The sequence below is a fragment of the Trichomycterus rosablanca genome, chromosome 11, assembly GCF_030014385.1.
Source record: "Trichomycterus rosablanca isolate fTriRos1 chromosome 11, fTriRos1.hap1, whole genome shotgun sequence".
Taxonomy (NCBI): Eukaryota; Metazoa; Chordata; class Actinopteri; order Siluriformes; family Trichomycteridae; genus Trichomycterus; species Trichomycterus rosablanca.
The window spans coordinates 3291447-3316683 of NC_085998.1; the positions used below are offsets into that span (position 1 = coordinate 3291447).

General features: G+C 43.6%; 1 protein-coding gene across 3 annotated transcripts in view; it reads right to left on the reverse strand.

The window, feature by feature from the left end:
- atosa (atos homolog A) overlaps positions 1-25237 on the reverse strand; it is a 58809-nt gene that overhangs the window by 17582 nt on the left and 15990 nt on the right. For all 3 annotated transcript variants that reach the window (XM_063004848.1, XM_063004847.1, XM_063004846.1), the window contains exon 3: positions 2048-2232. In XM_063004848.1, the coding sequence (XP_062860918.1) occupies positions 2048-2232 (185 nt within the window). The remainder of the gene's footprint in view (positions 1-2047; positions 2233-25237) is intronic.

The window sequence follows — 25237 nt, forward strand, 5'->3', positions numbered from 1 at the left end:
ACTTTAAACGGCATTTACAGCTCACCAACTGGACACGGTTTACATGTTTACGTGTTAAGTTTACATACACTTGTAAAAGTAAGTTTTTACACTTCCACTGCAGTCGTTCTTGTTCTGTGACTGAACGATGGAAACACACCTTTTTTTAAAGATTTTCCTTGATGTCCAGAACCTCTAAGCCAGGGGTGGGCAATTAAATTTTCCAAGGGGCCACATAAGAAACTGGGACTGTTGTGGAGGGCCGGACCAATAATGTGAACTTAATTCTGCTCAATATTAATTTTATCTCTTTATTTACATTTACATTTACATTTTCAGCACTTAGCGTCAACGCCTTTATCCAAAGTGACTTACATTACAGTTACACTATACAGTCTGAGCAATTGAGGGTTAAGGGCCTTGCTCAAGGGCCCAAAAGCAGCAACCTGGCAGTGGAGGGGCTTGAACCAGCAACCTTGTATTTACTAGTCCAGTACCTTAAGCACTACGCTACAACTGCCCACTCTTTATGAGAAGCAGTAAATTGTACAGTTCTAATAAGCTCTTAATGTTTAGATGTTACAATCAGAAAATTAGAAGTAGGCAGAGAAAAAACATCAACATTATTTCACCTTTTAAACAAATAAAAAGCCAAAAAAAAAAAAAAAGTGGTTGGGCACCACTGGTCTAGGAAGCTCTGAACAGACCTTAAAATGTCAAGCATTAGAGCCAAGAGTCATTTCCTATCAATGTCTAGTCACAAAGTACATGGAACAGTTGTCTTTTCCCAAGTTTGGTAAGAACCCCCAGCTGTGACCTTATTTTTCCCTTTTTTCCTTTAATTTGGCACAGTTTTTAATGCCGGAATGTCCTTCCTGTAGCAGCCCTCTTTAATTTTCCGGGTCTGAGACCTGCACTGAAAGCGCACTGATAAGTGCACCCGCCAATGTCTGGGCTGTTTTGGCCACGCCCCCTTCAGACATTAGCCAATCGGCCTACACATAGCTGAGATTTGGGGTGTAGGAAGCTCTGAACAGACCTCAAAATGTCAAGCATGAGAGCCCAGAGTCATTTCCTATAGACTTCTGTTCCCAAAGTATATGGAACAGTGGTCTTTTGCCAAGATTGGTAAGAACCCCCAGCTGTGACCTTATTGTCCTCTTTTTTCCCCCAGTTTTTAGGCCGGATATCCTTCCTGAAGCAGCCCTCATTAATAATCCGGGCTCGGGACCTGCACTGAGAGGCACCGACAAGTGCACCTCCTACTGGCTAGGCTGCTTCAGCCACACACCCCTTTGGACGTTAGCCAAAATGTTAAGCATGACAATACAGAGTCATTTCCTTTAGACTTCCATTCATAAAGTACATGGAACAGTTGTCTTTTGCCAAGATTAGTAAGAACCCCCACCCCCCCTTCCCACTGTGACCTTATTTCCCCCTTTTTCCTTTAATTTGGCACAGTTTTTAGGCCGGATGTCCTTCCTGAAGGAGCCCTCATTAATAATCCGGGCTCGGGACCTGCACTGAGAGGCACCGACAAGCGCACCTCCTACTGGCTAGGCTGTTTTAGCCACGCCCCCTTCGCCCAGACGTTAGCCAATCGGCCCACAGCATAGCTAAGATTCGAACCCTGGATTCTCGGATCTCAGCAGTAGTGGGCTATCGTATTTTATCCTCAACAATTAAACAACAAAGGTTCACAAAACCGAGCCCTGGATCGGCAGCATCTTAAAGACTGACGAAGGCACTTGAGTGACGCAGCGGTAAAACCTGTGAATTTGAATCTCAGCTCTGTGATTGGTTGGCCGGGTGCCTATACAGACAACGATTGGCTCGTTTGAAGGAGGGAGGGAGTTACGACCTCTGCTGGCTGATTGATGGAGCTGCAGTGAGACGGGGGATAACAGATTGTTTGCGACTCTACGTGCACGATACGGATCTCCGTATGAACCCACCTGGTCTGCAGCAGTAGAGGTAAAATACGATCAGGGAATTGGGTACGACTAAATTAGGGGTTAAAAAAGGAATAACGTCAGGATCCAGGGCGCATCCGCGGCGCGTCGCTCACCTGCGGCAGTTTGTCGCTGCACTCATGTTTGGTGAGGACCGGCACGCCGGACTGTGCAGGGGGGCAGTGCAGACCCTCGGTGCGACCCTTCACCGAACACTCGGGGGTCCGTCCCTCGGTGATGAGGAGCGTGAGGGACACCAGGAACTCCTCAGCATCGTACTCGAAAAACTCCTCCACCGCGTCTGCAAAACACACACACATACAGGAGGACGCAGCGGTCAGTTAACCTTGCTCAGTGACTGAACACACACACACACACGTACAGAAAAACGCAGCGGTCAGTTAACCTTGCTCAGTGACTGAACACACACACACACACACACGTTCCTGCTGATTTTACAATTCCAGAGAAACAGAACTGACACGCCCGTCCCCGGCTGTGGCGCTCGTGTCTCGGTGATGTAGGAGTGTGAAACTGGTGCAACACACACACACACTCATACACACACACTTGTGTTTCCACAACACCAGCGCCCGACAGCTACACGACCAGTTCGGTCAGGTAAATACACCGAGATTTCAGAGGAAAAACACAAGAACAGGAGCTGTGTACTCTCAGGAACTACCGAGTTCTAAACTACTTCAGGGAACGTGTTTTGCAGCTGCACACAATCCTAAGATTAACCTGCTCAGTGCCAAAGGTCAGCCGGAGCGGCGTGAGGCTTCAGGCTTTACAATCAGGCAGTGTGACCGAGGACCCGGGGGTTTGGCAGAACGCCAGGAGGAAACGTCACGAACAAAAGCACGCCGGGCGCGAGGCGCGGTGAGGGAACGGTGAAACGACCGGCCCCCAAATGCTTTACATACTTTGTGTTGAATCCGTCAGTTCTAGTGTACAGCAATACAATAACATTTCAGAGAATTTAGAGCCTCGGATTCTGTGGTAACAGTTTGGGGAAGGGCCTCTTCTTTTAGTTTCAGTGAAAATGAGCTACATGAAGAAAAGAGTTTAACATGGGAAAATAACACCAGGTACAAATCTGTGTGGTTGATGGATGGATGCTAGAAGAATGCGACACTGGGGGTTGATTTGTTTAGCCCAGAACCTAAAAGAGTTGGAACTCAACCCAATTTGTAGGATGCTTAACTAAGCTACAACAACACTGTGGCTAAAAACTAAGTAGATAACGGAAAAAAATAACGGAAACAAAGAACCAAAAAATACCGTGATAGAACGTGGATGAAACCGGGACAGCACAGAAATAATACGCAACATGCTGCGAAACTCAAAATGTAAGGTTTGTGTTTAGCGAATATAACGGTTTTCATTCGTGTAGCGTTCAAGTGCTTCACGCTTACTGGTTAATCTGCACTTAGAGCAGTCCTAGTGTAACCGAGCGTTTGCTGAGTTTATAAAGAAAGAAAGAAAGTGTACATAGACTACACATAGGAGGAGCAGAAACAGACGATCACGTGTGTAGAGAAACACACTTTTACATTGATTACTGAATCCACAAAGGGACCAAATGCCTCAGTACAGTAGCACAAAATCATTATAATAACTTTTATTTCCATAAATGCAAATGCACTGAAAATACTACACTTTCAATTCTAAATCAAAACATTAACAACATTTAGCCAGTTTGTGTTCTGCATCCTTTACAGAAAGTTAAGAAAAATGAATATTAGGCTGTTCAAAAAAATAGCAGTGCAGCATTTTTCTTTAAAAACTCAAAAAAATTTTATCTATAAACTGAAAAAAATGTTTAAAGTTTCACTTTTAATTACTGAACTAATATTTAGTGGCAGAACAATTGTTCCCGAGATCTGTGTTGCATGGAGTCGACCAACTTCTGGCACCTCTGACCAGGTATTCCAGTCCAGGATGATTAGACGACATTCCACAGTTCTTCTGCAATTTTGGGTTTTGCCTCAAAAAAACGCGTTTCAGATGACGGAGCACAAGTTCTCTCTGGGATTGAGGTCAGGGGATTGTGCTGGCCACTCTATTACCTCAATCTTGTTTGGTCATTGTCATGCTGAAACACCCATTTTAAGGACATTTCTTCTTTGACATAGGGCAAGATTTGAGAACATGAAGCCTCGCACCGTCGCTGGATGTTCTAGGTTTACATTGGACTATCAGAATCAGAACATCACGTTCTGACGGCTTCTCCACATACGTTCTGATACATCAGCATCATGAATCAGCCCTGAAATCCCAAACAACCAGCACCTAAAGCGTTTAAAAACAAGCGGGACTGGTTTTAAACGCTCCTCAGATCAGCGTGTTAGCGAACCTGGCCTCGGGTCGCGCGTTTCTGTGTCAGTCGGCTGCTGGTCTGATCACTTCTGATGTGTAAACTGGACGGACTGGATCTGAACGGCGTGGAACGCGGCGGTGTCGTCTGGTTTCCATGATCGCCGATGACCTGACCAGTTTTCGGAGTGATGGGTAACCGTAACCTGGTAACCGGGGGCCCAAGAACACCGCGGCCGCTCGACGTCAATCACCGGAAGTCTCAGCTGATCCGAGGTCTCACGAGAACTCGCTGAACCGAGACGCTCAGCTGAGATGAAAACAGCAGCGGTGAGAGTGAGAGAGAGAGGAGAGGGTGGAGTGTGTGGAGTGGTTTCGTCTAACGGTATTTGCTGTGAGGTTCCGACTCTCCTGCACTTTGTCGTTATGTGTTGAAGCTCTCGTGGACTCCTGACGTTACAGAAATAAAGACTGGTGCTGGTTTGGTTGGTGCCGAGTACCAGAGACCCGACCGTGTGGTTCAGGATCTTTTTTGAGACACAGAAGACGACGGGAGAGTGAAACCTATTATTAGTACCGGGTGTGTGTGTGTGTGTGTGTGTGTGTGTGTGTGTGTGTGTGTGTTTGGAGAAACGTGGCTCCTAGAACAGCAACATGATCTCAGCAGCCAGCTGATGAAAACACAAGTAACTACAGAGCTCACAGTGTGTGTGTGTGTGTGTGTGTGTGTGTGTGTGTGTGTGTGTGTGTGTGTGTGTGTGTGTGTGCTGGATTTCATTTGCACTTGGTTTCGTGATGTGTGGGCACTAAATATATGCTTCAGGGTAAACATATACATATACAGTATATACACTGTACACATTACACACCCACTATACACACACATATATGCACTGTACACATTACACACCCACTATACACACACATATATACACTGTACACATTACACACCCACTATACACACACATATATGCACTGTACACATTACACACCCACTATACACACACATATATACACTGTACACATTACACACCCACTATACACACACATATATACACTGTACACATTACACACCCACTATACACACACATATATGCACTGTACACATTACACACCCACTATACACACACATATATACACTGTACACAGTACACACACACATATATACACTGTACACAACACACACACATATACACACACAGTACACACACACTATACACACACATATATACACTGTACACAGTACACACCCACTATACACACACATACTGTATATACACTGTACACAGTACACACACACTATACACACACATATATACACTGTACACAGTACACACACACATATATACACTGTATACAACACACACACATATACACACACATTACACACACACTATACACACACATATATACACTGTACACAACACACACACTATACACACACATATATACACTGTACACATTACACACCCACTATACACACATATATACACTGTACACAGTACACACACACATATATACACTGTACACAACACACACACATATACACACACAGTACACACACACTATACACACACATATATACACTGTACACAGTACACACCCACTATACACACACATACTGTATATACACTGTACACAGTACACACACACTATACACACACACATATATACACTGTACACAACACACACACATATACACACACAGTACACACACACTATACACACACATATATACACTGTACACAGTACACACACACATATATACACTGTACACAACACACACACATATACACACACAGTACACACACACTATACACACACATATATACACTGTACACAGTACACACCCACTATACACACACATACTGTATATACACTGTACACAGTACACACACACTATACACACACACATATACAGTGTATCACAAAAGTGAGTACACCCCTCACATTTCTGCAGATATTTAAGTATATCTTTTCATGGGACAACACTGACAAAATGACACTTTGACACAATGAAAAGTAGTCTGTGTGCAGCTTATATAACAGTGTAAATTTATTCTTCCCTCAAAATAACTCAATATACAGCCATTAATGTCTAAACCACCGGCAACAAAAGTGAGTACACCCCTAAGAGACTACACCCCTAAATGTCCAAATTGAGCACTGCTTGTCATTTTCCCTTCAAAATGTCATGTGATTTGTTAGTGTTACTAGGTCTCAGGTGTGCATAGGGAGCAGGTGTGTTTAATTTAGTAGTACAGCTCTCACACTCTCTCATACTGGTCACTCAAAGTTCCAACATGGCACCTCATGGCAAAGAACTCTCTGAGGATCTTAAAAGACGAATTGTTGCGCTACATGAAGATGGCCAAGGCTACAAGAAGATTGCCAACACCCTGAAACTGAGCTGCAGCACAGTGGCCAAGATCATCCAGCGTTTTAAAAGAGCAGGGTCCACTCAGAACAGACCTCGCGTTGGTCGTCCAAAGAAGCTGAGTGCACGTCCTCAGCGTCACATCCAACTGCTGTCTTTGAAAGATAGGCGCAGGAGTGCTGTCAGCATTGCTGCAGAGATTGAAAAGGTGGGGGGTCAGCCTGTCAGTGCTCAGACCATACGCCGCACACTACATCAAATTGGTCTGCATGGCTGTCACCCCAGAAGGAAGCCTCTTCTGAAGTCTCTACACAAGAAAGCCCGCAAACAGTTTGCTGAAGACATGTCAACAAAGGACATGGATTACTGGAACCATGTCCTATGGTCTGATGAGACCAAGATTAATTTGTTTGGTTCAGATGGTCTCAAGCATGTGTGGCGGCAATCAGTTGAGGAGTACAAAGATAAGTGTGTCATGCCTACAGTCAAGCATGGTGGTGGGAATGCCATGGTCTGGGGCTGCATGAGTGCAGCAGGTGTTGGGGAGTTACATTTCATTGAGGGACACATGAACTCCAATATGTACTGTGAAATACTGAAGCAGAGCATGATCCCCTCCCTCCGGAAACTGGGTCGCAGGGCAGTGTTCCAGCATGATAATGACCCCAAACACACCTCTAAGACGACCACTGCTTTATTGAAGAGGCTGAGGGTAAAGGTGATGGACTGGCCAAGCATGTCTCCAGACCTAAACCCAATAGAACATCTTTGGGGCATCCTCAAGCGGAAGGTGGAGGAGCGCAAAGTCTCGAATATCCGCCAGCTCCGTGATGTCGTCATGGAGGAGTGGAAAAGCATTCCAGTGGCAACCTGTGAAGCTCTGGTAAACTCCATGCCCAGGAGAGTTAAGGCAGTTCTGGGAAATAATGGTGGCCACACAAAATATTGACACTTCAGGAACTTTCACTAAGGGGTGTACTCACTTTTGTTGCCGGTGGTTTAGACATTAATGGCTGTATATTGAGTTATTTTGAGGGAAGAATAAATTTACACTGTTATATAAGCTGCACACAGACTACTTTTCATTGTGTCAAAGTGTCATTTTGTCAGTGTTGTCCCATGAAAAGATATACTTAAATATCTGCAGAAATGTGAGGGGTGTACTCACTTTTGTGATACACTGTATACACTGTACACAGTACACACACACTATACACACACACATACGTATATACACTGTACACAGTACACACCCACTATACACACACATACTGTATATACACTGTACACAGTACACACACACTATACACACACATATATACACTGTACACAGTACACACCCACTATACACACACATACTGTATATACACTGTACACAGTACACACACACTATACACACACATATATACACTGTACACAGTACACACCCACTATACACACACATATATACACTGTACACAGTACACACCCACTATACACACACATACTGTATATACACTGTACACAGTACACACACACTATACACACACATATATACACTGTACACAGTACACACCCACTATACACACACATATATACACTGTACACAGTACACACCCACTATACACACACATACTGTATATACACTGTACACAGTACACACACACTATACACACACATATATACACTGTACACAGTACACACACACTATACACACACATATATACACTGTACACAGTACACACCCACTATACACACACATATATACACTGTACACAACACACACACTATACACACACATATATACACTGTACACATTACACACCCACTATACACACACATATATACACTGTACACATTACACACCCACTATACACACACATATATACACTGTACACAGTACACACACACATATATACACTGTACACAACACACACACATATACACACACTATACACACACACTATACACACACATATATACACTGTACACAGTACACACCCACTATACACACACATACTGTATATACACTGTACACAGTACACACACACTATACACACACATATATACACTGTACACAGTACACACACACATATATACACTGTATACAACACACACACATATACACACACATTACACACACACTATACACACACATATATACACTGTACACATTACACACCCACTATACACACACATATATACACTGTACACAGTACACACACATATATACACTGTACACAACACACACACATATACACACACAGTACACACACACTATACACACACATATATACACTGTACACAGTACACACACACACTATACACACACATACTGTATATACACTGTACACAGTACACACCCACTATACACACACATACTGTATATACACTGTACACAGTACACACACACTATACACACACATATATACACTGTACACAACACACACACATATACACACCCACAGTACACACACACTATACACACACATATATACACTGTACACAACACACACACATATACACACCCACAGTACACACACACTATACACACACATATATACACTGTACACAACACATACAAAGCACACACACCATACACACACACAGTGTACACAACATGTAGACCATAGGACGCTAAACAAAGAACCGATTCACATCACACTTACACACACACACACATTGTACATAATACACAACACAAAGAAACACACACCCTCCCCCCTCCGGCCCCACACTTCCACCACGCCGGTACAGCTAGCATTGTAGCGGAGAGAGTTATTAGCATGAGCTGATTTTCATTATAATGGAGTCTGTTCAGAATCCGCCAAGTAAAAACCACCAACACGCCAAGTTAACATCAAAGCAACAAAAGCACTGAAGTAAATCAGCTACACACACAATACACAGTATACACACTACACACACAGTGTACACACTACACACACACACACACACACAATACACACCCAGTATACACACACACACCCCCCTTATCAGTAACATACACAGTGTAGACGCAGAACGTATAGCTGTGTGTGGGTGTGTGTGCCACAGTATACACACTACACACACACACACAACATAATAGACAATATGTATAGTGTACACTAAACACACATACACTGTACCAAACACACACACACACACAAACCCTACCAAACACATATCACACACATACACACACACACCCTAACAAACACATAAAATACACACACACCACACCAAACACATACAACACACACACTCTAACAAACACATACAATACACACACACCATACCAAACACACACACACACACACACACACACAGACCCTATCAAACACACACACACACCTTATCAGAAACATACAGAGTGTAGGTGTAGAACGTATAGCCCTGTGTGTGTGTGTGTGTGTGATAAGCCTTCTATAGTGAACTTACACACCACTGAACATCTGCTTCCAACATCCAGCATTTATGAAAACGTTCGGTCACTATTGGTCAGATGTCAGGATGGGTTTAGTTTAGTTAGTTAGTTAAGTTAGTTTATTTTAGTTAGTTTAGTTCTTTTTATCACACGTTATTTACTGATTTTGACAAATTGTGAAACAATAAACTAGAGATGTACCGATCGGGGTTGTGTGTGTGTGTTTGTGCCTTTAGAAGAGACGCTTTGTTCACAGTATCGCTATAAGTGATTCATTGATTCATGAGTTGATTCGTTTTTATGTGAAGCGTAAGTTTCTCTTCTCAGTTATCTCTCCGTGTTTATTTAAAACCACGACATTTAATTAATAACAGTAAACACCAGCTACTACAGAACATTTTGTGTGACTCTCTTACATTAAAAAGCTTCATTAAACTGCTATTACCACAGATCTGTAACCGAGTCAGACTCGTTCCGTCTAAGGAGCTAAAAGTTTCCTAAAAGTTCAGCAGATGATCCTGAACTAACGAATTTGCTAATGAATAAACTTTTGCCTCGGATTGGCTCTGTAACGTTTTCTGTTCTCATCTACATCACAAGTAAGAACCGCTTACGATTTACCAAAGTGAACCAGGAGTTTATATAACGTGCTGATAGAATCGACTCAGATGTGACCGGGTTGAATTATCTTTTTAAAGTAAATATTACAATCAGCAAAATTACATCGTATGTATGATGCACAACGTTAATGATGTTATTTTAGGTCATGAAGAGCTTTCACTGTGGTTTCTGTACGATGGTTGATGAATGGTGATGTGATGGTTGGTGCTTCGTAGCTTAAAGTCTGGATCAATTCACTGAGCTGTTAACTTAACATGATCTTTATATATCACACGATCGGATCGGCTACTTTTAGGAAATATCGCCGATCGCCGATAGCATATTTTGATTAAAAATCGGCCGATACCAATTCGTAGCCGATCGATCGTCCCATCTCTACAATAAACACAATAAATCAAACGTATCACCATTTTCACACATCAATGTTGCCTCAATATACACCACACGGGCAAAAGTATCTGGACGCCCCTTCTAATTATGTTTCTAAATGTGTTTCGGTCCCAACAATTGCTGAGAGGTGTAATTAAGGATATAAAGGAAGTGATATGCTTCAGACATATACAGAAACAGTTTAGGGAAGGTCCTCTTCTGTTCCAGAATGACTGTCTAGCTCTATAAAGACATAAAACTCCAGCGTCCTGCACAGAGCCCTGACCTCAGCTCCACTCAACAGCTCTGGGATGAACCGGAACTGGACTGAATGGGGCAGTTGTAGCTTAGTGGTTAACGTACTGGACTAGTAATCAGAAGGTTGCTGGTTTAGGCCCCACCACCACCTGACTGCCACTGTTGGGCCCTTGAGCAAGGCCCTTAAACCTCAATTGCTTGGACTGTATACTGTCACAACTTTAAGTCGCTTTGGATAAAAGTGTCCGCTAAATGCCGAAAATGTAAATGTAAATGAACGGGCACAAATTCCCACAGACATACTCCAGTCTTGTGTGTGAGAAGCCATTTCAGTAGAGCGGCTGAAAAGATCACTCTGTTTTAATCCCATTTGGTTTCTAAATGGGACGTCCAACATGCTCATGGTCAGACGTCCAAATACTTTCGGCCTTACAGCATGAATGTTATCATACATATCACCTGTGACCTTTCAAACCAGAACAGCAGCCACTCATCTGAGAAGGCTTCTCACAAGGATTTGAATAATGTCTGTGGGAATTTGTGCCTAATTAGCCGTAAGAGCTGATTTGTATGTCTGGGCACTGATGTTGGTTGACGTTCCGGTTCATCCCAGAGCTGCTGAGTGGAGCTGAGGTCAGGTCTCTGTGCAGGACACTGGAGTTTCAGGTATTTATAGAGCTACACAGTCATGCTGGAACAGGAAAGGGCCTTCCCTTGTTGTGACTGAAACACATGAATTCAGTAATTAGAAGGGGCGTCCAGATACTTTTGTCCATGTGGTGTAAACTAACTAAACTAACTAAAGTAAACCCATCCTGACATCTGACCGATAGTGACCGAACGTTTTCATAAATGCTGGATTTTGGAAGCAGATGTTCAGTAGTGTTTAAGTTCACTATAGATTTACATTTACATTTTCAGCATTTAGCAGACGCTTTTATCCAAAGCGACTTACACGATGATCAATTGAGGGTTAAGGGCCTTGCTCAGGGACCCAACAGTGGCAACTTGGTGGTGGCGGGGCTTGAACCGGCAACCTTCTGTTTACTAGTCTAGTACCTTAACCACTGAGCTATCACCGGCCTATAGAAGCCTTATCTCACACACACACACACACACACACACACACACACACACACACACACACACACACACACACACACACACAGGGCTATACGTTCTGCACCTACTCTCTGTATGTTCCTGATTAGGTGTGTGTGTGTGTGTGTGTGTGTGTGTGTTGTGGGGGACTAGCTTTAGCTAGCTCGGTATCAGCTACTTTGCTGTACTTGTTCAGTATGGTGTGTGTGTGTGTGTGTTTGGTAGCGTGTATGTGTGTGTAGTGTACACTATACAGACTGTGTATTATGTTTGTGTGTGTGTGTGTGTGTGCAGAACACGAGTTTTAGGTCTTGCAAAACAGGACAGGGCCTTCCCTAAACTGTTGCTGCATATACAGTGTATCACAAAAGTGAGTACACCCCTCACATTTCTGCAGATATTTAAGTATATCTTTTCATGGGACAACACTGACAAAATGACACTTTGACACAATGAAAAGTAGTCTGTGCGCAGCTTATATAACAGTGTAAATTTATTCTTCCCTCAAAATAACTCAATATACAGCCATTAATGTCTAAACCACCGGCAACAAAAGTGAGTACACCCCTAAGAGACTACACACCTAAATGTCCAAATTGAGCACTGCTTGTCATTTTCCCTCCAAAATGTCATGTGATTTGTTAGTGTTACTAGGTCTCAGGTGTGCATAGGGAGCAGGTGTGTTCAATTTAGTAGTACAGCTCTCACACTCTCTCATACTGGTCACTGAAAGTTCCAACATGGCACCTCATGGCAAAGAACTCTCTGAGGATCTTAAAAGACGAATTGTTGCGCTACATGAAGATGGCCAAGGCTACAAGAAGATTGCCAACACCCTGAAACTGAGCTGCAGCACAGTGGCCAAGATCATCCAGCGTTTTAAAAGAGCAGGGTCCACTCAGAACAGACCTCGCGTTGGTCGTCCAAAGAAGCTGAGTGCACGTGCTCAGCGTCACATCCAACTGCTGTCTTTGAATGATAGGCGCAGGAGTGCTGTCAGCATTGCTGCAGAGATTGAAAAGGTGGGGGGTCAGCCTGTCAGTGCTCAGACCATACGCCGCACACTACATCAAATTGGTCTGCATGGCTGTCACCCCAGAAGGAAGCCTCTTCTGAAGTCTCTACACAAGAAAGCCCGCAAACAGTTTGCTGAAGACATGTCAACAAAGGACATGGATTACTGGAACCATGTCCTATGGTCTGATGAGACCAAGATTAATTTGTTTGGTTCAGATGGTCTCAAGCATGTGTGGCGGCAATCAGGTGAGGAGTACAAAGATAAGTGTGTCATGCCTACAGTCAAGCATGGTGGTGGGAATGCCATGGTCTGGGGCTGCATGAGTGCAGCAGGTGTTGGGGAGTTACATTTCATTGAGGGACACATGAACTCCAATATGTACTGTGAAATACTGAAGCAGAGCATGATCCCCTCCCTCCGGAAACTGGGTCGCAGGGCAGTGTTCCAGCATGATAATGACCCCAAACACACCTCTAAGACGACCACTGCTTTATTGAAGAGGCTGAGAGTAAAGGTGATGGACTGGCCAAGCATGTCTCCAGACCTAAACCCAATAGAACATCTTTGGGGCATCCTCAAGCGGAAGGTGGAGGAGCGCAAAGTCTCGAATATCCGCCAGCTCCGTGATGTCGTCATGGAGGAGTGGAAAAGCATTCCAGTGGCAACCTGTGAAGCTCTGGTAAACTCCATGCCCAGGAGAGTTAAGGCAGTTCTGGGAAATAATGGTGGCCACACAAAATATTGACACTTCAGGAACTTTCACTAAGGGGTGTACTCACTTTTGTTGCCGGTGGTTTAGACATTAATGGCTGTATATTGAGTTATTTTGAGGGAAGAATAAATTTACACTGTTATATAAGCTGCACACAGACTACTTTTCATTGTGTCAAAGTGTCATTTTGTCAGTGTTGTCCCATGAAAAGATATACTTAAATATCTGCAGAAATGTGAGGGGTGTACTCACTTTTGTGATACACTGTATATGTTTATACAAATGATTTATTACACCTGTTTGGCAATGGTTGTGGCTGAAACACATGTATTTACAAATTAGAAGGTGGCGTCCCAATACTTTTGTGTGTATTATAGACAGCAGGGGGCAACATGAAATGAATCAGACTGGAGGAAATGAGATAAAGGAAATGATGTCGTCACTTTACTGTAGAGAGAAATACTAATAAAATGTAATAAATTAAAAACAAGTATTTGGTCCCCTCATGTGTGTGTGTGTAAGTGAGAATGTGTGTGTGCGCCAGTAAGGAGACTTTGTTCACGCTGAGTAAATAGAGAAACACAAAGAGGCCTTTACACCACCATACACACAGCCTGTACTGTTCTAACACACACACACACACACACACACACACACACACACACACACACACACACACACACACACACACACACACACACACACACACACTCCTCTCCCTCACTAAACTGCAGTGATGTAATTAAACAACACAAACTCAGGGGTCTGAGACAGAAGTGTGTGTTTGTACACGAGTCTTGATTCCTCCACAGCATTAAACTTCCTCTTCCTCAAATCTGCACCCACATCTGCAGTGTGTGTGAGCGTGTGTGTGTGTGCGTGTGTGTGTAGAGATGTGTGATCGCGTGTGTGTATGAAGCGTTAAGCATGTTAGTCACGTTTGGCTCATGAAGGCCGTCTGTGTGTGACCACGCTGAAACCAGACACTCCGTCTCTTACACCTCAACTACTGATGGAGACTAGAAACATGCATTTATAAATATTAATATAAACTTCTGTTTCAACGTCAGGGCTGATATTATTATATTATTCATATATTATTTATTATTATTATTATTATATATTAGATTATCATCAAGATCATTATTTTATTTACATTAGTGTATTATTATCACTACTGTTTTTATTACTTTTATAATCATTGTTATTATTATTTATATTATTACTATTATCATAGTTATTTAATTATTGATTATTATTATGACTATTATTATTTTTATTATCATTCATTACCATATTTATTATTAATATTGTTGTTGACAAATATTATCAGTGTTTATTTATTAATTATTATTATTGTCACTGTTGTTATTACTATTATTAGTTCTTTTGTCATTATTTATTATTATTACATTGTTTAATATTTACTATCTTTATTCTTCCTACATCAATTTTTTTTATTATAATTATTTTCACTGCATTTATTATTTTAATATTATTATTATTATTATATTATTATTATATATTAGATTATTATTAGGTTATTATCAAGATCATTATTTTATTTATATTAGTGTATTATTATCACTACTGTTTTTATTACTTTTATAATCGTTGTTATTATTATTGATATTATTAGTATTATCATAGTTATTTAATTATTAATTATTATTATGACTATTATTATTTTTATTATCATTCATTACCATATTTATTATTATTATTATTGTTGTTGTTGACAAATATTATTATCAGTGTTTATTGATTAATTATTATTATTAATATAACCTTTATTATTGTGATTGATAGATTATTATTATTATTATTGTCACTATTGTTATTACTACTATTATTAGTTCTTTTGTCATTATTTATTATTATTACATTGTTTAATATTTACTATCTTTATTCTTCCTACATCTATAATTTTTTTATTATAATTATTTTCACTGCATTTATTATTTTAATATTATTATTATTATTAATATTATTAAGTGCCGTCAGGTTGTTCCTGGTGAGCGGGTGGATGATGTTTCTCCAGATATGTTCTCATGTTTACTGTTTGGGTCTTCAGGCTTTATTAAGGTTCCTTTATAAATCCTCTAATCACGTTTATCCATCTTGTTTCTGGCTGTTTTCCTCCTCTTTTACCTTCAACCACTTCTTTTCACTTGCACCAGGTGGGTTCATATGAAGCTCTGTATCAAGCACTGATCCCCATTATCCCCCATCTGTGCAGCACTATCGATCAGCCAGCAGAGGGAGTAACTGCAGCAACGAGCCAATCACTGTCTGTATGGGCGTACAGCCAACCAATAGCAGAGCTGAGATTCGAACTCACACGTTTGCATTAATTTCTGAATATTTATTTATTTATAAGTTTTGTTGTAGTCAATGTATTAAATATTTCTATTTTATTGAACATTTAACAGGGGCGCTCCGGTGGCACGGAGGTCTGTGAGACAGACATGACCGGCTGTGTGTTCCTGCCTAGCGCCCAGTGTTCTCAGGTGAAACCAGACCCACTGCGACCCTGACCAGGATAATCATTTGATAAAAATACATTATATTTAAAGGTTTCAAATATATTTATTTGTTAGTTTTATATTTGTGAAGCTGTCTTTGATTTGTATGATTTTTTAATCGCTGTTTTTCCTGGCTGATCATGTAAATATTTCATAAAGAGGAATAAGAGGCCGAGCGTGTTCTAGACTAAATGCTAGACCCCCCCCCCCCCCCCCCCGGCTCTGTGTGAACTCTGACAGTAAAAGTGTGTTTTGAAGAATCCGGAGAGTTCGAGTCGATCTACCCAAACACTGAAGCATGTGGTGATTGGCTCTCTCGCTCTGCCCTCATTTCTCTCTCTCTCGTCTCTCCGAGTTATTTTGTGGGTTGAAAGGCTGCAGTGTGTCGCGTTTCAGAAACAAGCGCGTCTCAGTCTGGTCGGTCCCTCCCTAAACTTTCCCCTCTTAATTAAAGAGGCAGACTGAGCTTTCACATAGCAACAGGACCTGCGCTCTGATTGGACGAGAGCAAAACCGGAGAACTGCTTCCTGTTTGAGGGAGGGCATCACACACACACACACACACACACACACACACACACACACACACACACACACACACACACACACACACACACCGGCTGAGACCAGCTGACTCCGAACTGACAATACAAAGTTCAGACAAAAGTTTTGGGACGCCCCTTCTGATCACTGAATCCATGTGTTCCAGCCACAACAGTTACTAACAGGTTTAATAAATCTATTATCTAAAGGAAATCATATCCTTCTGACTTTGAAGCAACAGTTTAGGGAAGACCCTTATCTGTTCCAATACAAAGCAAGCCCTATAAAGCCCCACGCAGCAGCTCTGGGATGAACCGGAACATCAACCAGCATCAGTGCCCAGTTATACAAATCAGATCTTTTGACTGAATGGGCACAAATTCCCACACGCAGACACACTTCAAGATTTTGTGAGAACCTTCTCAGAAGAGCGGCTACTGTTCTAGCTGAAAAGGTCACACAGGGTCACTCATGGTCAGGCGTCCGAATACTTTTGGCCGTAACATTAAAACCACCTCCTTGTTTCTACACTCATTGTTCATGTTATCAGCTCCACTTACCATATAGAAGCACTTTGTAGTTCTACAATTACTGACTGTAGTCTATCTGTTTCTCTGCATGCTTTGTTACCCCCTTTCACCCTGTTCTTCAATGGTCAGGACCCCCACAGGACCACCACAGAGCAGGTATTATTTAGGTGGTGGATGATTCTCAGCACTGCAGTGACACTGACATGGTGGTGGTGTGTTAGTGTGTGTTGTGCTGGTATGAGTGGATCAGACACAGCAGCGCTGCTGGAGTTTTTAAACACCTCACTGTCACTGCTGGACTGAGAATAGTCCACCAACCAAAAATATCCAGCCAACAGCGCCCCGTGGGCAGCGTCCTGTGACCACTAATGAAGGTCTAGAAGATGAGCGACTCAAACAGCAGCAATAGATGAGCGATCGTCTCTGACTTTACATCTACAAGGTGGACCGACTAGGTAGGAGTGTCTAATAGAGTGGACAGTGAGTGGACACGGTATTTAAAAACTCCAGCAGCGCAGCTGTGTCTAATCCACTCATACCAGCACAACACACACTAACACACCACCACCATGTCAGTGTCACTGCAGTGCTGAGAATGATCCACCACCTAAATAATACCTGCTCTGTGGTGGTCCTGTGGGGGTCCTGACCATTGAAGAACAGGGTGAAAGGGGGTAACAAAGCATGCAGAGAAACAGATAGACTACAGTCAGTAATTGTAGAACTACAAAGTGCTTCTATATGGTAAGTGGAGCTGATAAAATGGACAGTGAGTGTAGAAACAAAGAGGGGGTTTTAATGTTATGGCTGATCGGTGTATATTCTATCATCCCGCCATTTCATTGATACATCTGTGCTGAGAAAACAAGCATTTCTAAGTACTGAGGGTCCTATCAGTGGTACATCATATGGCCAAAAGTAAGTGGACACCCCTTCTAATTATTAAAAAGTTTCAGCCACACCCACTGCTAACAGGTGTGTGAAATCGCAGCATCACTTCAGATTAGATTCTGTTCTGTTCGACAAATCCGATATGCAGAACAGCCCTGGGATGAATTGGAACACTGACTGACTGATCTTCTGGAGACCCCTGGAACATCATCCCAAAAAGTCTTATGTCTTCCAAGGAACCCTGGTGCTCATTTTGGATAACAGGGGTTTCACTTTGCAGCCCGGAAACTCCTGGGTAGATTCATCACTGTTCCAAGTTTCCTCCATTAAAAAAATCATGGCTCCCGGGTACACAGGTGGCGCAGCGGGATATTCCGCTAGCACACCAGCTCAGAGATTCTGAACTCCTCGGTTCGAAACTCGGCATTGCCACCGGTCAGCTGTGCAACATCTAGCGGGCATAACTGGCAGTGCCTGCAGCAGGCACGTTTCTGCTGTGGAGGGATGACCGGACTATGTGGCTGGGGTCTTCAAATGCTGTGTAAGGACCCTGATTAGCAGATAGAGAGGCAACTGTGCAGAATGCACAGGTGAAAAAGGGGTTCCGCTAAGGGCTGCAAGCGGGTCGGAAAACAAAGGGCTCAGGGATCCCCCGGCAGCGGAAGACAACGCTACGCTAAATTGTAAGTTGTGGTTCGGTGGTGTCCTAGTGTCTATAAAATGGCTTTGTAACACTAATATGAACTAATACGTTTCAATGATTTATTTCTTAGTTTTAGTTCAAAATCCCAGCGTCGGTACACTAGTGGAACATCCCGCTGTGCCACCTGGGCGCCCCCCCTCAGCGTTAGCATGGTTAGCGTGCAGCGCTATAGATTATCCACTTATTATTAGACGACGGAGCGGCGGGAAAGTCGTTCCAGCGTCTCATCTCTGCTTTTAATAGACACGGCAGAAACACCGCGGCGTTCAGGTTAATGACTCAGGAAACGAACCTGAGTGAAGAAATGAATCAAAGTGAACCGGGGAAGCTACAGCGGGCAGGATTCATCCTTCATAGAACTTCCTGTACCCGCAAACGTCCGAAACGAGAGAGTCCGAAACGAGAGAGTCCGAAACGAGAGAGTCGGAAACGCTCGCTCTCGCTCTCCATTCAAATCAAGTACAAACCAGCGAGAGTCGTGGCTCTGTTTATAATCCCAGCAGCCTCTTCAGCCAGGTGACCTCAGCCTGGGACAAAGGGCATCATGGGAAATCATTCCTCTACAAATTAAATCTCTCTAGAGAGAGAGAGAGAGAAAGGGGGGGGGGGGGGGTGAGAGAGAGAAAGGGGGGGAGGGTGAGAGAGAGAGAGTGAGAATGTGATTCTATTTTCTGTCCCGCTAATGCGGATTATGTAATCGGCTCAAAATCACTCCGCAGCACCAACACAACATCAGTGAGGGAGGAAGAAACAAGAGAGAGAGAGAGAGAGAGAGAGACAGAGAGAGAGAACAAGAGAAAGAGAGAGAGAGAAAGAGAATTCCTACCCGAATCTTGTCCTATGTGCACTCATGTAAAGACGGCGAGTGTTTTTTAATGAGTGATGTCACTGTTCCATTAAAACATTCGTTTTAATTCCGTCCCAGCAGCTGATGTTTGATTCTGACTGACAGTGAAGCTTCCGTCTGTACAGGGCAAGAGCGCCGATTTGAAACGCACCCTCACCCACCCTCAGCGCCGCCTCAGCTTCCAGCTTTCCCGTCCGGAGAATCCGACCTGAAGATCTTTATCAGGTGTTTACATTAATAAATCATGAGCGAGCCGCTCAGGTGGCGCAGCGGTAAAAAGACACGCTGCAACCAGAGCCGGATTCTGAGTACATCGTATCGAATCCAGCTCGGCCTCACCGGTTCGAGGCTGGGCGGCTGTATGAGCAACGATTGGCCGGTTGCTCAGTCGGGGAGGCGGGATAAAGAACCGGATGCGGGTCTCTCTCTGTCAGAATGCGATTACGAGCTCTGCCAGCTGATTGGAGGCGCCTGCACAGAGATGAGGAAGAGCGCCCTCAGGGTGCGTCTCTCCGCATGCAACGCTAGGTGGCGCCAAACTCATCAATGTGTGGGTGGCAAAAATGCATCCGGCTGCTGCCAGTGTTTCGGAGGGGATATGGGTTAGCTTCGATCTCCTCGGTCAGGGCGGGGTTCGGCATAGACAGAGAGGAAGCACCATGCTAACTGAACAATTGGCTGCGCTAAAAAGGGGGAGAAAAAAAAATTAAAATAAATCATGAGCGACTGAACTGTTACGAATTAAAATCACAAACATGAAGTCGGTCGGTGTGAGTTTAAAGCCAAACCAAAACACACGTTTGCTATATCAGGGGCTTTCAACCTGTGGGGCGCGTCTGGGGGGGCGCGAGTGCCTGACCGGGGGGCGTGGCATTACGAGATGTTTTTACTTCTAAAACTAAAGCAATTCATTTTTCACCCACGGGAGACAGATTTCATTACTCTAACTGACCACGCTCACACGCACGTTTAATGTTATTCAGTTCCGTATGAAAAAAACCTTCAAAATAGAGCTAACAGCGAAGATAACCGGTGTCAAAAGCAACGACCGCTGTTATAGGACGTGTTTGTGTCTTTAAGAGAGACGCTCTGTTCACAGTATCGATATAAGTGATTCAGGAGTCGATTCATTTTAAGTGCAGCGTAAGTTTCTTTTCTCAGTCATCTCTCCGTGTTTACTGTTATAATGAATGTTGCGGTTGTAAATAAACACCAAATACTACAGAACATTCTGTGTGACTCGCTTACCTTAAAAAGCTCCGGCTTAATTATACTGAGTATTACCACAGAGTCAGAGTCGTTCTGCCTGTGGAGCTAAACGTTTTCAGTCAGAGCAGATGATCCCAAACTAACCAACTTAGTAATTGATGAACTTTTGTCTATGCTTGACTCTGTGAAGTGTCGTTTTCTGCTCTCATCTACATCAAAAAGCAAGAACCGCTTACGATTTACCAAAGTGAACCACGAATTTATATAATGTGCTGATAGAATCGGCTCAGATGGGGTCGGACTGTATTATCTGTTTAAAATAATATTTTCAATCAGCAAAATTATATAATGTGCACAACATTAATTACGTTCTTTTAGCTTGTCAAAAAACGCTGTGTTCTGGTACGGCGGTATATAAGAAATCCATACCATAGGAGGAATCAAAACCGCTATACCGTATGTACCGTCATACCGCCACAGTCTACCAGTTCTCTGATTATTATGTCACACTATATACGATTACTTCTAAATCTCTTGTCCAGGACACCGTGTGATTTCATGTTAACTACGGTACAAAAACCCGCGAATACACCGATCACGTCCCCTTAATTCATCAGCAATTGAACTGAAAGACCACCGATCCTGTTCCTAACGCTCACACTGAAGCGGGGGTCAGTTTAGATTCGGCTAGAAGCGTCCTCACAGCGGTCGTGTAACCACTCTCCTAAATACAGCACACACACACACACACACGGTGTACGTTACACACTTTACACGGCGCTCGTTCCCCTTCGGACTCTTCGACTATTATTCGTCGGTCATTATGGACTTAGTGGGTCAATAGGTCACAAGTCAGGACTTCACTTCAGCTCCTGTTAAGGACAGGAACGCATCCGTGTGTGTGTGTGTGTTGAAATGTGTACCTGTGTCCTTTTTCCACCGCACATGATCAGCAGATGAGAATGTCTGTCTGTCTGTGTGTGTGTCCGCCAGCGTCCTTTTTCACACACACACACACACACACACACACACACACACACACACACACACACACAGTGTGATAACAGTGTGGAAACGTTGCCAGGTGAGTTAAAAAGTCACTGATAACCTTTATGGAAAATGATAAATATCAGTGAAGTGTTGGGTTCAGAGACACAGCTGAACTGCAACACACACACACACACACACACACAGTTCTAGCTTTACATGCTAATTGCTACGTGACACGACGGCAGAGGCACAATCAGAACCGTCCAGGGTCAAAATGGATCCGATTCTGCTCCAGAAACCCAATCAGCACCCATCCAAACGTGCTCTCTAGATTTGCTCTGATGCCTCGTGATTTTTCGGCAGTTAGCGAGACCTAAATCTGATTTTTAAACGTAGAGGTTTGTACTCCTGTCTGAGCTGGTGGTTAGCAAGCTAGGCTAACCTATGCTAAGCTAACTCATCACTTATAAACAATCTGTCTAATGTATAAATCTGTCCTTATATTTAACGCTTTTTATAGTTGAGCTGGATATCGCTGTATAAAATCTCAGCCGCTATGCTGCTACAGTTAGCGATTCCGCTATTATGGATCACGCGTAGCGATGCCCGAGAGTAAACAAAAGCGTGACCGGATTAATATTAGCATAAATATTTGAACTTCACTTTACTGTTTGATGTTATATGTTCGGTTAGTTGCTAAGCCGAAGCCGCGTGATGGATCGGCGCTTTGTCCAGCTTCTCGGTGGAACCGTGCCCACTGCGACCCTGACCAGAATAAGGTGGTGATAAATCAGACAATAACAAAATTATTTCTGTATGTAAGGGGGTGTCCATATACTTCTGACATATGGTAACACAGTGGGATGTATGGCTACTATACGTGACATATAGGACTGTCGTAGCGAGTGGGTAGAGCTTGAGCAGGTTGTGGGTTTGGATCCCGACCTTGCCATGCAGCCACCGTTGGGCCCTTGAGCAAGGCCCTCATTTCACTCGGCTCCGGGGTCGTCGTACAACAGCTGACCCTGCGTACCTCACTGTACTGCACACACACACACACACATGACAAATAGAGGCACTCTGTTCTATCAGAGTGTGTGTGTGTGTGTGTGTGTGTGTGTTAATGGAAAACACGTGGGGTGGGTAGCATAGCACAAGCTGAGGGCAAGAACACACCAGGTGTAAAGTAACGATAGCAGGGTTAGTTTTACCACCCGGCCACACACACACACACACACACACACACACCTGTTAGAGTTGAGCAAGTCCATTAATGCAGGTCAGAACAGCCGGAAGAGTCCAAAAGTCTAAATCGCCACCAGGAGTTGCTGTTATATCACCGTTTATCACTCACACAGTTACTCAGCTACAGTCGTGTCCAATAATATCGACGACGCTGGAAAACGCCTTTTTTTAAAAATAATTTTAAAAAATAATAATTTTTACCCCTTTTTCTCCCCTTTTTAGCGCATCCAATTGTTCAATTAGCATCGTGCTTCCTCTCTGTCTATGCCGAACCCTGCCCTGACGGAGGTGATTGAAGCTAACCCGTATCCCCTCCGAAACACGAGCAGCAGCCAGATGCATCTTTGCCACCCACACATTGACGAGTTTGGCGCCACCTAGCGTTGCATGCGGAGAGACACACCCTAAGGGCACCCCCTCCCATCTCTGTGTAAGCGCCTCCAATCAGCCGGCAGAGAACGCGATCGCATTCTGACAGAGAGAGACCCACATCCGGTTCTTTGTCCCACCCCCCACATGAGCAACCGGCCAATCGTTGCTCATATAGCCACTCGGCTTCGAACCGGTAAAGCAAGGCTGGATTCGATACCACGCTTCTCAGAAACCAGCCCTGGTTGCAGCGCGTTTCTTTTTACCGCTGTGCCACCTGAGCGGCATTGGAAAACGCCTTTTAATGTTAACGTTTTAATGTGCCGTTTAGTGGACGCTTCAATCCAAAGCGACTTACAATTACGACTGGATACAATTAGAACAAATGAGAGTTAGGGGCCTTGCTCAGGGGGCCCAACAGGGGTGACTTGGCGATGATGGGGCTTGAACCAGCAGTCCTTTGATTACCTTAACCACTGAGCTACCACTGTCTGTGTGGTCAAGTGTCCACAAACTTCTGGTCATGTTGTACGTCAGAGGTTCCCAAGAGGGGGTGGCAAATTGTGATGGCTAGACGACCGGGTCAGAGCATCTCCAAAACTGCAGCTCTTGTGGGGTGTGTCCCGGTCCGCAGTGGTCAGTATCTTTTAAAAGTGGTCCAAGTAAGGAACAGTGGTAAACCGGCGACAGGGTCATGGGCGGCCAAGGCTCATTGATGCACGTGTGGTCCGATCCAACAGACGAGCTCCTGTAGCTCAGACTGCTGAAGAACTTAATGCTGGTTCTGATAGAACGGTGTCAGAACACACAGAGCAGCACAGTTACAGGGCTGTTTTGGCAGCAAAAGGGGGACCAACACAATAGTAGGAAGGTGGTCATAATGTTATGCCTCATCGCTGTATAACCCATATTTGATTTGCTCACCAAGGTGCAGCTCGATTCAGAAAAGCGGGAATAAAAGTGACCACTGCAGACGCCTCTAAACAAGGGCTGAGAGGTCAATCGAGAGGTACAAACGAACAAAACAAAGAGGATCATGGGAGCCATTGTGCACTGACCCACTTTAGCTGCGTCCGGAATCGCATACTTCCATACTCAATAGTACGCGAGATGAGGACGCGAGAGCGGTTAGTACGTCCGAATACGTAGTACACACAAAGAGGTACGCGAGAAGCACCCGGATGACCTACTTATTGGGCAGCCACGTTCGAGTATGCAAGCGATGCACACTTGCGGTCCGCTAATGTGTCCCATAATGCAACTGGAGCTGCGTAGGCGTTCGAAGCGGAAT